Source organism: Amphibalanus amphitrite, unplaced genomic scaffold, assembly GCF_019059575.1.
Source record: "Amphibalanus amphitrite isolate SeventyFive unplaced genomic scaffold, NRLGWU_Aamphi_draft 001038F_arrow, whole genome shotgun sequence".
Classification (NCBI taxonomy): Eukaryota; Metazoa; Arthropoda; class Thecostraca; order Balanomorpha; family Balanidae; genus Amphibalanus; species Amphibalanus amphitrite.
Window position 1 is genome coordinate 106,987 of NW_024882532.1, and position 13,138 is coordinate 120,124.

The window sequence follows — 13,138 nt, forward strand, 5'->3', positions numbered from 1 at the left end:
TGAGTTGAGATAGCTAAAATGGGGTCCCTGGCTTGCACTTACCGGTTTGAGCACTCACAACATCGAGAAATGCCTCAAATCGAAAATATCTAATCTCAAAGTTGCAGCACTTTGGATTCAGAGGGGCTAATGCATTTGAATGCCCCCTCTGAATGTGTGACGTCAGCGCAGATCTAATGATTTAAATATTGTACTTGAAGGGACCCTCCCACCTTCAAAAAAAGTTTATGAATTGGCATGAAAGTGATGTCGCTCGGTTCAGAAAGAGCGAAAACGAATATCTACCAAATTTCACCGAAAAATAACCGAAGGTTTGTTGTCAATAGTTAAAACACTATTCTTTAGAATTGTGTTTTTCTATTGAAAAACAAATCTGAGTTCCCTGACAATTTGGCAAAAGCTGCCTGAGATCAGTACAACTTGATGCTCTTGAAAACGGCTGGTCCAAAAATTCTGATTTTTTCAGGATTTCTAGTGGGCCAGGTGATCTACGTTCTGGTATGGGTCTCCCCTCCGCGGACCATCTGGTGCACGTGCCACGTGACTTTAAAAATTCCCGTGTTAAGCCAATGGGGAAAATGAAAAAATGCGTTCCACGGCAGATTGCTCGAAAACGATCCAAACGACCCCCCATTTTCTTACATGCGGATCAACCACCATTCGGTGCACTACCCATGGGTATGTCGCAAAGTGGCCGGAAAAGTCCAGAACCACGTGCCACGTGCCGTTGAAAATGACCCTGCACACCGGAAATTGGGACTTTTGGTCATTTCGGCGCACCCATGATGCATACTATGGCGTGGGTGACCAAACAATGGGTGTCATCCGGTCGGCAACTGTTTAAGGTGTCGTCCAGTGGGCCAAAGTGGTAGTTTCAAACTTTTGGGATCCACCATTCTGGGGATTCTTTTTGACAATATACTTACGTTTCTTGGCGCAATGTTCATTCCACCCAGCCGGTCGTCAATGCGTTAGATGACCCAAATGACGATTGACCTGAAGGAAGTTGGGGGCGAGGAACACGCACGTGCCATCCGTTTTTTAATCGGGCGCTTTCATCTAGGAGATTTTTGCAGATACGTCAATGCGTTAGATGACCCAAATGACGATTGACCTGAAGGAAGTTGGGGGCGAGGAACACGCACGTGCCATCCGTTTTTTAATCGGGCGCTTTCATCTAGGAGATTTTTGCAGATATCTTTTTGATTTGTGAAAATGACCAGCCTAGCGGTATGCCAGCCGCTGATAAATTATTATCTTGCTGCGGCCGGGCGCTTATTTGCGGTGTTTGCGTTTGGCGGCTGGCGGGCGACTTTTAGTCGTTTTCGGTTAGCAGTTAGCGTCGGTGCGGTGCGGGCGGTTTTATTTTTTCGGCGTTTCGGCGTTTTTTTTCTGTGTGGTTTGCGGCGGTCGGGTGATTTTTTGCCGTTTGCGTTGGCTTTTCGGGCGTGCGTTTTACACGTTTTGCGGTGTTTACGTTTTGCGGCGGGCGGGCGTTTTGTGTTTTTTGCGGTGTTTGTCTTTGGCGGCGGGCGGGCGGGCGGGCGATGCGGGCGGTTTTCTTTTTTTGCGTCGTTTGCGGTGTTAAATTTGTTTGCGGTTGGCGGCCGCTTTTTCGTTTTTTTGCGGTGCTTTTTTTTTGGCGGCGGGCGGGCGATTTTCAGGCGTTTTCGGTTGGCGGTTAGCGGGCGTGCGATGCGGGCGGTTTTATTGTTTTGCGGCGTTTTTGCGTTTTTTTATTTGCGGTTTGCGGCGGGCGTTTGTTTATTTTTTGCGACCTTTGCGTTGGCGTTTCGGGCGTGCGTTTTGCGGTGTTTGCGTTTTGCGGCGGGCGGGCGTTTTTCACAATTCAAAGTTCAAACCTTCGGGCCACAGCGCTCCTCGAAAAGCGCTGCCCTCGAGTATTCACCGGTTTTCAAGATATTAGACTTTTACTTTTGTTTACTTTTTGGGATCTCCGCTGTTCCTAGCGACTTTATTTGGAAGCAATAGTTTGGCAGCTGAAAGTGCGGCACTTGTTGCGCGCAAAGCAGCATATACCACCGCGTGCTACAAAACGTTTTAGTCAAACATTTAAAAATCGTTAGATATCTGCGCTGACGTCACACATTCAGAGGGGTATTCCTATGCATTAGCCCCTCTGAATCAAAATGCTGCAATTTTGAAATTCAATATTTCCGATTTAAGGCATTTCTCGATGTTGTGAGTGCCGAAACCGGTAATTGTGAGCCAGGGACCCCATTTTGGCTATCTCAACTCAAATCTAATGTTAAGGTGGGAGGGTCCCTTTAAACGGTTGGTAGCACGCGGTGGTATATGCTGCTTTGCGCGCAACAAGTGCCGCAGTTTCGGATGCCAAACTATTGCTTCCAAATAAAGTCGCTAGGAACAGCGGGATCCCAAAAAGTTAACAGAAGTAAAAGTCTAATTATCTTGAAAACCGGTGAATATTGTTCGGTGAAATTTGGTAGATATTCGTTTTTGCACTTTCTGAACCGTGCGACATCACTTTCATGCCAATTCATTAACTTTTGAAGGTGGTAGGGGCCCTTTAAATGATCGATTCTACTTCCTTATATTTCGATTATTAAAAAAGTGATACCCATTTTAAAGGATGACCATATTTTGTTAATTAATCCAAGAGTTATTGCTTTTGAATTTATTTATATATTTTCAATTACCTGTCTGTACACCTATTCAATGGACACATGCTCGTATTTGGATCTATATGATTCATTTGCCATTGTTGCAACGCAGGATAAATTAGTTATGCACTTTTTATTAAAGTTTGTTTGAACTAAGAATTATCCAATGTTTCACCTACCCACGGCTGTCGTGGCGACACTGCTGAACCATCTGCGGCCACTGTCGGCTCGTCTGACGGCTCGGCTCCCCTGCAGGAGCACCGGCGCGACCCCCGCAGGCGCCCCCGCTGGACCAACCGCCTGCAGGACAAGACCACCATGGCGGGCACGCGCGTCCGACTGAGCTGCACGTGCGCCACGGACGACGACGTGCCCGTGGAGGTCGACTGGTGAGTGAGCCACGCACACGGGGGGGGGGGGGGAGCGAGGGGCTGCCAAATGATACATGGCCAATCAAAGAATCATTTGAATGATCTTGTAGTTTGTACATTGTACATAGATGTGTGTGGTGAACCAGTGCAATATTAAATACCTAAGATGTTCGATTTTTTCACTTTACATATTGAATCAATGCGACCACAATTACTAAATTTATTGATAAACGTAAACATTGTTCACGGAGGATTGTGACGTTCTCGATTAGCCATGATATGTTGCGTGTGGTACCTACCTGTTCGATATGTGGTAGTTACCCTCTGATTTACTGAGCACTGGAGTTCATTTCTTTCAACGAATACTGTTATACTGCTACTTAGATCAGTCACCAAAGTGCCTTCAAAATATCTTCCTGATACTTGGCATCAATCATAGCTATACTATTCATGATATCTATGGACTGGTATACTCTAAGTCATGCCCCACCTCCGAAAGTGGGGGGGGGGGGCATGGCCCCCCGCCCCTTATCCTACGCCTATGTTACAATATTGAGCCCGGTGACGATTACGAAAGAACAGCCGAAAGATAAAAAGGAAACTGGAAATCTTGCTGGAAATCTTCTGAACCAATCCATTCGCTTTTTGTGGCCACTATCGGAATTTTGTTTATTCGCCGCGCCGCGCCACTTTCGTAGCTAGGTACTTCTGCTTAGCTGGCTTTCTGCTGTTTTTAATAAATTGATTTAATAAAGGATGATCAGCAAAATCATATTTGTTTTTTTCATGAATATTTTCTAAGATTTAAAATCAAAATAATTGTTTTATAATCTCTGGCAAAAAAATAAGTGTTGACATTAAATTGTAATTTGTAGGACGCTTGATAAATCACGGTAACTACGCAAATGTGCCAATTTACGGAGGTGTAAACAACTTGTGGCTTTATGAAACGGCTTCATTTGCGCTCCGTAGTTTGAAAGGGTGTGAATTACGGAAAGGTGTAAGTTACGGTAGAGCTATATGAAATGAGGCCCTCATTTCATCATGTGCATTATGCAGTAGGTATCCCTAAAGCTCGTGGGTGATAAATACGCTGGGTGAAGGTTTTTATTGCGAGGTCTGTAGCTGGCAGACAGTGCTTTAATTTAAAAGGGCGCTGAGTCAGTAAAATAGCCCTTTGAGCCCTTACTTCACTAGTGTCGACATTTCCAGGGAAGTTGGCTTTAGTGGGCGGGCCAGGTAGATGTTAGGTAAAGGTGCCTTCACGTCGTATTATGAGGGCTGTATAATTGCCCGCATTTCAATTTTCTTGGAGGGTGCGCGATATGATGCATTTTTTATTCTTTAAAAAATCTGCATTCGTCAGAAATTAAATGTGACATACTAGCATAGTGAGCCTGAGCATCGGTGATTTAGGTACTGATTCAATTTCAGCGGCTTCCATATCGTTTCAATATAAGCTGGCTTCTTACGGCCACTTTGTTGAAATGGGTAAAATACCGGAGGTAAAAGCTGTGAGTGCTGCTGCTTGTGATTCATTTAGTTATGAAGACACAGCCGTTTTAGAATGTCAATAGGTACTCGGTTCAAAAGGAAATGACGGAATAATCATAAGTAATTTCCCTTAGAAAATGACTGCGGTCCCGCCAATGACCCGTCCCCGTCCCCGCCCCGGTGACCGGCCGCGGCAGGTACCTGAATGGCGCGCTGCTGCGGCCCGAGTCGGACCAGCGGCTGCGCGCCTGGCTGGCCGCCGACGGCGCTGCCTCGCTGGAGATCTCCGACGTGGGCCTCCAGGACGGCGGCGAGTACACGTGCACGGCGCGCAACATGCACGGCCGCGCCAGCTGCACGGCTGACCTGCACGTGCGCGCCGGAGCCATCGAGCCGCGGCCCGGCCCGCCGACCTTCCTCACTGGACTGCGAGGTTAGCGCGCAACGGGGGACGGGACGCTTCGGCCGAGCAGCCACCCTAAGTTGGGGGATCCAGGGTTCTTCTAGTGCCATTGCTGTACTGATAATAGTGCTATCGGTTTTCTGACCAGCGCGCGTGCTCTGCAGTGTCGTATATCCTGGAGGATGACGTGCTGATCATCGAGTGTCAGCTGGCGGGCCACCCGGCGCCGCGGGTCACCTGGCTCAGGGACGGCGCGGCCGTGACCAGCTCGGACCGAGTTCACCAGACCCAGGCCGACGACGGCGTCTGTGAGTTGGATCACAGCCGATTTACCTACTGGGGTACAGGTTCTACAAGTGACGAGGGTTTTCACGTTGAATCTACGTTACATAATCAGTACTTATAACGTGTTATAGGTAATGCCGTTATTATTTCATAAATGGGTCTTCAACAGGGACGTATAATTAAACGTTAATTGATACGCCGTCGATGTTTAATTAGGTACGAGTATATGTCCGTGTTCTCCAATGTCTACCCACCTGTACCTGTCACCTATTGTTTTATTTGTGATGTGTTAAAGCGACACTGAAATATCCGGAGTCATTTCAGTCATCCGTTTTCATTTCATCGATGACTGATCATTTCTGATAAGAATCGTTTCTCTATACATTTAACAGCCATAAATACAACCTACCATATGCACCTCCGTAATGGAGGTGATTCAGTCTTATTTGGAGATTTGTAATGAGGATATCCTTTAATCCTGTTCCATCCGCCCGATCTTGCTAACGAAAGGCAGTCCTCGGTATAGATACCGCCTGTGTAAGTGGGAGCTGTGAGCAGCTGTTGATGGTTTGCGGTTGTTGATGGTTTGCGGTTGTTGATGGTTTGCGGTTGTTGATGGTTTGCGGTTGTTGATGATTTGCGGTTGGCACAGGTAAGCTGTTGGTGCAGTCGCCCCAAGACAGCGATAACGGCAAGTACACGTGTCTGGCCGAGAACCGAGTTGGCTCTGCGGAGATATCGGAGCACATCACCGTACCAGGTAGGGTCGTGGTGGCAGCCGTCAGTAGTTCGGCAACGACGGGCCGCTTTATCCGGGCCTTTCTGATCGCGTGTTTATTTATTAATTAATCACGTGAGTCGACTACAGCAGACGTTAGAGTAGTTGGGGTTTCGGGAATGTCTCTGCCGGGCCGCACCAGCCGGCTGTGTCAGTGCGCCATGCTGCTGATGCTGCCTACGACTGTCAGCATTGACGTCACAGTGCCCTCGAGCTCACTGACACCCTGCTGCTCTTTGACTGGTCTCGGGTCTCTGTCTTGGTGCATGGATGAATGTTGTGTTGTGTTGGCCTTCTGTCTCGGCATCTGGATGCTGTGTTGGGTCTCTGTCTCGGTGTCTGGATGCTGTTTGGCCTCTGTCTCGGTGTTTCGGTGCTGCATTGGGTCTTGTTGTCTCGACGCCCTGTTGTGCTGGATTCCAATGCCCTGCTGTGTTGGGTCACGTTGTCTATCCTGCTGTGTTATTCAATGCTCTGTTTGAACAGCACAGTTCTCGTTGTCGTTGTCTCAATACCCTGCTGTGTTGAGTCTGGTTGTCTGAATGTCGTGCTGTGTTGAGTCTGGTTGTCTACTATTCTACATACCCTGCTTTGTTGGGTCTCGTCTGGATGCACTGCTGTGTCTGGGCTCTGCCGCCTCTGACACCCAGCTGTGCCCCCAGGCGGTGCGCAGCCGCGGCCGGCCGGCTCGCCGGAGCGACCCGCGCGCTCCGCACACACGGCCAGCCGTCCCGTCTTCCTGGACGCCCTGCGAGACGTGGAAGCCAGCCAGGGCCGTGACCTGGACCTCAAGGTCAAGGTGGCCGGTAGGTGTGCCCCCGCGGCGGCAGCGGCTGCCGTCAGAGGAACTGACGTGACAGTGCAGCGTGCGACTGACGTATGTGATGTGAACTGACGCCGCGTATCGCGCCGCTGGTGCATGGTTGTTGGGTAGTGTTTGGAGCATAGTGTCAGTAGTGGCGAGCGCGGTGGAGTCGAGGCTAGGGACCCAGCACTAGTGTCCCAATGTACGGTGGGTGCGTATGGTGGTGTTTGGTTTGTGACAGTCACTGTGATCTTACTCCAGTTGTGACGTAGTGCTTAGTCATAGTGTCCTAGTGTGTTCTGTAGTGCGCTGTCTGGTGCGTTGGTAGAATGGTTTGACGGGTCGTCATTTGCACGCACCCCGTACTGACCCCGCCCTGACCTGGTCACTGGACAGCGGCAGCGGGCTACCGCCGCGTGACGTCACCCACGTACCCGGAGCGGCCGGCCGTGACGTCCGAGCGGCCGGCCGTGACGTCCGAGCGGCCGGCCGCGACGTCGGCGGCGCTGGAGCGTCTGGCGCGGTGCGCGGCGCCGGCCCACTACCACTGCCCGCCGGCCTGGCGGCGGCTGGGCATGCTGCGGCCGCGCGTCGTCTACCTGAGCCGGCGCCACTACCGGACCGGCACCTGGCCCGGCCTGGCCTTCAGCATAGCCGAGTACTATCCCAACCGGCACCTGCGCGCGCGCCTCCGCGAGCTCGGTGAGCCGCCGCGCGCGACACGCCGGGTACAGGGGGAGGGTGATACAGCGGACAGACACAGGATCCACGGGTGGGATGATACACTGGACACAGGGGCGGGACGAAATACCAGACAGAGGATTGGGGGGGGGGGACACCGGACACGCGGGAGCCTTGCGTGTTGAGCGTCGCCAAAAAGCACCGCTCTGAACGCTGCCTGGCGCTGCTTGTAATTTCAAGATTTTATTAAACACAATGCTAATGATGGTCGTTGCAAGGCTCACATACGCTTGTTTGCCAGGCTTCTCGTGCATGGTGTATGCATGAATGTCGAACATCAGACATCGGTCTGCATGGCATGCCTCTTTTATTGGAAATGTAGTGTATATTGTTACAAGCGCATTTCACAAGTTTACATGACTGCAGTGCTGTGCTTTGATAGTGTATATCTATTGTTGCTATGCATTGATCAACGCTACGATCTAAGAATGGATTTTAAAGATAGCTGTTGTCCATTTTTACTTTGCTTGTATTTTTCTTATTTTCGGACTGATTAGCTCTGCTAAATCAGCCTTGAACAGGCGTGCTCACACGCAGCTTATGGGCTCTTCTTCTGCTCAGGCACTTCTATGTTTCTAACAAGAAGCATTTAGAAGATCGGGGACCTTGCTATCATCAAATGAAACAGAAACTTATTCACATAAAAAGCCGCTCAAATAGATGTCCAAAATCTACCGTGCCGCGCGGACTCTCTGTGTCTGACCCTCCCGTTAATTTCCCTGGTTTTCCTCATCCCCCCCCCGGGTACGGTCTCCCCAGCCGGCGTCTGCCTCCCCGCTGATCTGCCCCCCGCACCCGGCTCAGGTTCGCCCTCACCGGACATCAGCTGGCTGCACAACGGGCAGCCGGTGCGGCCGTCGGCCCGGCTGCGCGCCTGGGGCCGCTTCCCCGACTATGCGCTCTCGCTACACAGCCTGACAGCCGCAGACGCCGGCACCTACACCTGCCGGGCGGCCAACGTGCACGGCGCGGCCACCTGCTCGGCCAACGTCAGGTGAGCGGGCGGGGACTGCACCCGAGAGAGTAGAGGTACACCACACATGTCCGGTACCTGAGGGAGTGGAAGTACACCACACCTCTCCGGTACTTGAGGGAGTGGAGGAAAACCTGTGTGGTTTCGGAGAGAGTAGAGGTATACCACCTGTCGGGTACCTGAGAGAGTGGAAGTACACCACACCTGTCCGGTACCCGAGAGAGTGAGGGTATACCACCTGTCGGGTACCTTAAAGAGTGGAAGGACACCTGTCCAGTCGCTAGTTAAGAGGCAAGCCTTCCGGATTATGACAGGTGTCTGATCGTCACTATAAGGGCTATCTTCTCACAGCAAGGCAAGCTTTTAGGGAAAGATCAGATTTAATGCTAACCAAATAAGTACATACATGCCGTTTCAAATTTGCCAAAATTTTCCTGGCTATAGTTTTCAAATTTTACCATCGTTTCTTTAACGGGCATTGCTGCTAGAGGCCTTGCAGACGTGTTGGTGACTTTCGATGATGTCGTTGCCGCGGTGTGTAGAGTTTCTGCAGTGTCCAGTAACTCTACTCTCGCCTTCAGTCTGGGAGCCGCTGGCGCCGGCCAGCCGGCCAGGATTGTCGAGAAGCCCGACGACCTCATCCGAGTCGCCAACGGGGGAGACCTGCTGCTCACCTGCCGCATCGCCGGAGAGCCGCGGCCAAAAGGTAAGGCCGAAAGGTGGACGGGCAGTCGCAGACAAGACGGAAGAAAGCTAGCTTGTCAACCAGCAAACGCTAGATGAAAATTGATCTCGTCTACTGGCGAGCTTCACCCAATGTCAAATGCACTGTGCCCTGAGCGAACAAAACATATCAAACTTTCGTCAGTTTTCGAATTTCACCCCAAAATGTAGAATTTGAAAGCTGTAGGACGAGTGTTTGTGTCGCACTGGAGATTACGACGGCTCTCGGCTGTACTGCGGTACAGTCTATCTCACGGCGTTTAGCTGTACTGCGGCACAGTCTATCTCACGGCGTTTAGCTGTACTGCGGTACAGTCTATCTCACGGCGTTTAGCTGTACTGCGGCACAGTCTATCTCACGGCGTTTAGCTGTACTGCGGTACAGTCTATCTCACGGCGTTTAGCTGTACTGCGGCACAGTCTATCTCACGGCGTTTAGCTGTACTGCGGCACAGTCTATCTCACGGCGTTTAGCTGTACTGCGGCACAGTCTATCTGACGGCGTTTAGTTGTACTGCGGTACAGTCTAATTCTCGGCGTTGAGCTGTACTGCGGTACAGTCTATCTCACGGCGTTTAGCTGTACTGCGGCACAGTCTATCTCACGGCGTTTAGATGTACTGCGGCACAGGCTATCTCACGGCGTTTAGCTGTACTGCGGTACAGTCTATCTCACGGCGTTGAGCTGTACTGCGGTACAGTCTATCTCACGGCGTTTAGCTGTACTGCGGCACAGGCTATCTCACGGCGTTTAGCTGTACTGCGGTACAGTCTATCTCACGGCGTTGAGCTGTACTGCGGTACAGTCTATCTCACGGCGTTTAGCTGTACTGCGGCACAGTCTATCTGACGGCGTTTAGCTGTACTGCGGCACAGTCTATCTGACGGCGTTTAGCTGTACTGCGGTACAGTCTAATTCTCGGCGTTGAGCTGTACTGCGGCACAGTCTATCTCACGGTGTTGAGCTGTACTGCGGCACAGTCTATCTCACGGCGTTTAGCTGTACTGCGGCACAGTCACGGCGCGAGCGTTTAGCTGTACTGCGGCAAAGTCATTTCACGGTGTTTGCCTAAACTGCGCCTCAGTCAAGCGTTACTGTCACCTGATAATGGCCTGATAGTAGCTTTGCTTGCGGCCTTTTAATTTTCATGGCATTTACTAACACGAACAAGCCGTTCTGTTATTGCGGTGTGTGTCGGCGGCGGCCGCCCTGACGCCGGCCCCTGTGCTGTCGCTGCAGTGGCGTTCCACAAGGGCCGTCAGAACCTGCTGGCCTCTCGGCGCGCCACTCTGGAGGTGGCCGGCGAGCTGTGTCACCTGCACATGGAGCGGCTGCACTTCTCCGACTCGGGCACCTACTGCGTGGAGGCGCAGAACGCCGACGGCGCCGACCGCTGCTACGTCCTCGTCCGGGTAAACGCGCCGCGCCGCGCTGCCGGAGCGGTGTGGGGGTCAGGTGCTCCCGGAGCCAATACTGAACAGTGATGGGCGCAGCGGAGGAAGACATCTTAGCGCTGAGGGCATTACGCGTGCCTATTACCTTTTCCGTTAGTCCAGCTTTTCATTGGAAATATGTAAATCAACGTTTTTTTTTTTGCAGTTTTGATGGTGTTCGTGCAAGTAAAGCAATTGTGTGTCTCAAACCAAGGCTCTGATACTCCACGGACCACTATAGGTTAACTGGGGACGATTGAGGAGTGACCTGATCTTTGACCTGTGCTGGCTGAGCGGTGATTGACCTTTGACCTGTTTTGTCGCAGGTGAAGGAGCCGAATCGGGCCCAGACGCCCGACTGGGACAGCCGCACCTCCTCTCGGCTCATGGCCAGCGCCGACCTGCGCAGGACACAGCGCTTCACACAGGGTGAGCCGTTGGTAACGCTGTGAGCGCTTCACACAGGGTCAGCTGTTGCTGGGTTGCAGGGTTGCAGGGTTGCAGCTGCTGTGCAGTGTGCACACAAACTGGGAAAGTCACAGCTCAGTCGGTATTCAGATCAGTGGCGCTCACTAACCAGCTCGCGCTTTATAGGTGACATGTTTAAAATGTAGCTGTGACCTGATGCCAGGGGAGCGGAGCGCTGCACCGATCTGACCGCTCTAACCGTCCTGTGCGCTCGCAGACGTTCCGGGTCCACTGCCGGGCCGTCCGTACACCAGGGACGTGGGCCAGAACTGGGTGTCACTGGCCTGGCCGCGGCCGCTCTATAACGGCGGCGCGCCCATCCTCTCCTACAAGGTGGAGGCGTGGCTCAAGTGCGAGGACGCCATGTGGGATATGGTGAGTGCGGGCTGCCGGGGCGGCCACGGCCACGTGCCGCCGGCGGGAAAGACATAAGATGTGCCGCATTAGCGTCGCCACGGGGGGGGCAAGCGGGGCAGCTTGCCCCCCCAACCTCGGACCGGGCACCCCCTGAGATCGATACAGATCCGATGAGATTTTGGAGTCGGGAAAAATGGGGGTACCTTTCTGAGAATGCCTGTGAGGTCAAATTCGGTTGGAACATGCAGTTCAAACCAGAGTCAGAGTCGCAGTCTCCAAAATCTTTAAGACTCCGACTTCAGACCCGGAAATGTCAATGCTGTGATTCATTCCATGTTCCTAGTTGGTTCTTTATTATATTTCATAGCTGATTTTCATAAGTTTTGGAGTGCTGACACGTAATTTTCGTTCAAAGCGTGACACGAAATCGTCGGGCCTTTCTCAACTCTCGTCAAATGTCTGCGACAGGCTCAAGTACCCTTCAAGTGCCGCAGGGCTCATGAGCTCGCCTTTCACACAGGCTCCCAAGGAGCTCTTTCGAGCGCTAAGAAGCTTTCAGAGGGCCCAAACCAGCCTGAGAGTTCCACTGGTGTCCATGTTCTCTGAGGGCCCATACAGGGATCTTTGAGGACCCTGTACAAGCGTAGGCGACAGACTTTGCTAACCCCAAGCCGGCATCTGAGGGGTCATAACTGAGTAACTCGCGTGTCCCTTTGAGAGCCGCGACACATGTTTATTATGTCCCTACGTAGCGTCCTTAAGGATTCGACACAGACCCCGATGGTTAACACTGTTATCCGAGGGCTCCAGGCTCACCCTGCCCCCTGGGCCTAGTCTGTTATCGCCCGCCGCCCACACTGGTTCTGAGGACCCCACCTTGGGCTCGAAAACCCCTAAAGCATCAAATATGCGTAAATATTTGGGGTGAACCACCCGATCTTTGGGATCCTATGCAGGCTTCTGAGAGTCTACACTGACCCTGAGTGCCCTGAAATGGCCTGGAAGTCCCAAACCTATCTCTAAGGAATCCCTTGCAGGCTTGCCGCTATGCCGTGCGTAGCTTTTGGTTCCGTTTAACATTTGCTGTTCGCGTCCCTTCACACGAAAAACGAGGAACTTTTCGTTCACACTCGGGTGAACAAAAAACTTCCTCTCACTGGAGCAAAGATGAATTACTTCCGATTCACACTTCCGATATTCACTCTCCGCCGAATGCCCAACTTAGCTACTATCGGCGGCTGGGATAAGCCCTATGCATTGCATGTAAAACCTCTGCATGCATGCGTGAATGAAGTTTTTAGCAGGGTGATCTGATTAAATGGAGCGTTTTTCACCTTTTACTGGGTGATGATCATGAGCGACGAGCGTCTGCAGGGCACCGGCAATCGCAGCCACTCTAAGTCTACCGGTCGTTTTTGTCCAGAAATGTCAAAATTTCGATTTTTTTCTGTAAAAAAAAATATATATCATAGCTAGAAGGAAGAATTTGTCACCATCGGATTCCTGGCACCATTGCGCGTCGAATGATATGTAAAACGAGTGACTAACGACTGGGGAAAGGGAAGATTTAACACAAAAGTTGATTTTGCCCCCCCAACCGAAAATCTCTGGCGACGCCTATGATGTGCCGGATGGGATTTGGGTATGGACGTACGAAATGAC

The 13,138-nt window shown here is 51.7% G+C and overlaps 1 protein-coding gene across 3 annotated transcripts in view; it reads left to right on the forward strand.

The window, feature by feature from the left end:
- The window catches only part of LOC122369468 (titin homolog), a 142,945-nt gene that overhangs the window by 8,090 nt on the left and 121,717 nt on the right, over positions 1–13,138 (forward strand). For 2 of the 3 annotated variants that reach the window (XM_043344243.1, XM_043344244.1), the window contains exons 2-11: positions 2,901–3,034; positions 4,708–4,943; positions 5,078–5,221; positions 5,851–5,958; positions 6,639–6,782; positions 8,327–8,516; positions 9,077–9,201; positions 10,458–10,630; positions 10,978–11,080; positions 11,337–11,494. In XM_043344243.1, coding sequence (XP_043200178.1) covers positions 2,901–3,034; positions 4,708–4,943; positions 5,078–5,221; positions 5,851–5,958; positions 6,639–6,782; positions 8,327–8,516; positions 9,077–9,201; positions 10,458–10,630; positions 10,978–11,080; positions 11,337–11,494 — 1,515 coding nt within the window. Of the gene's footprint in view, positions 1–2,900; positions 3,035–4,707; positions 4,944–5,077; positions 5,222–5,850; positions 5,959–6,638; positions 6,783–7,312; positions 7,484–8,326; positions 8,517–9,076; positions 9,202–10,457; positions 10,631–10,977; positions 11,081–11,336; positions 11,495–13,138 lie in introns of those variants that run through there. The other variant, XM_043344245.1, reaches the window with a different exon arrangement.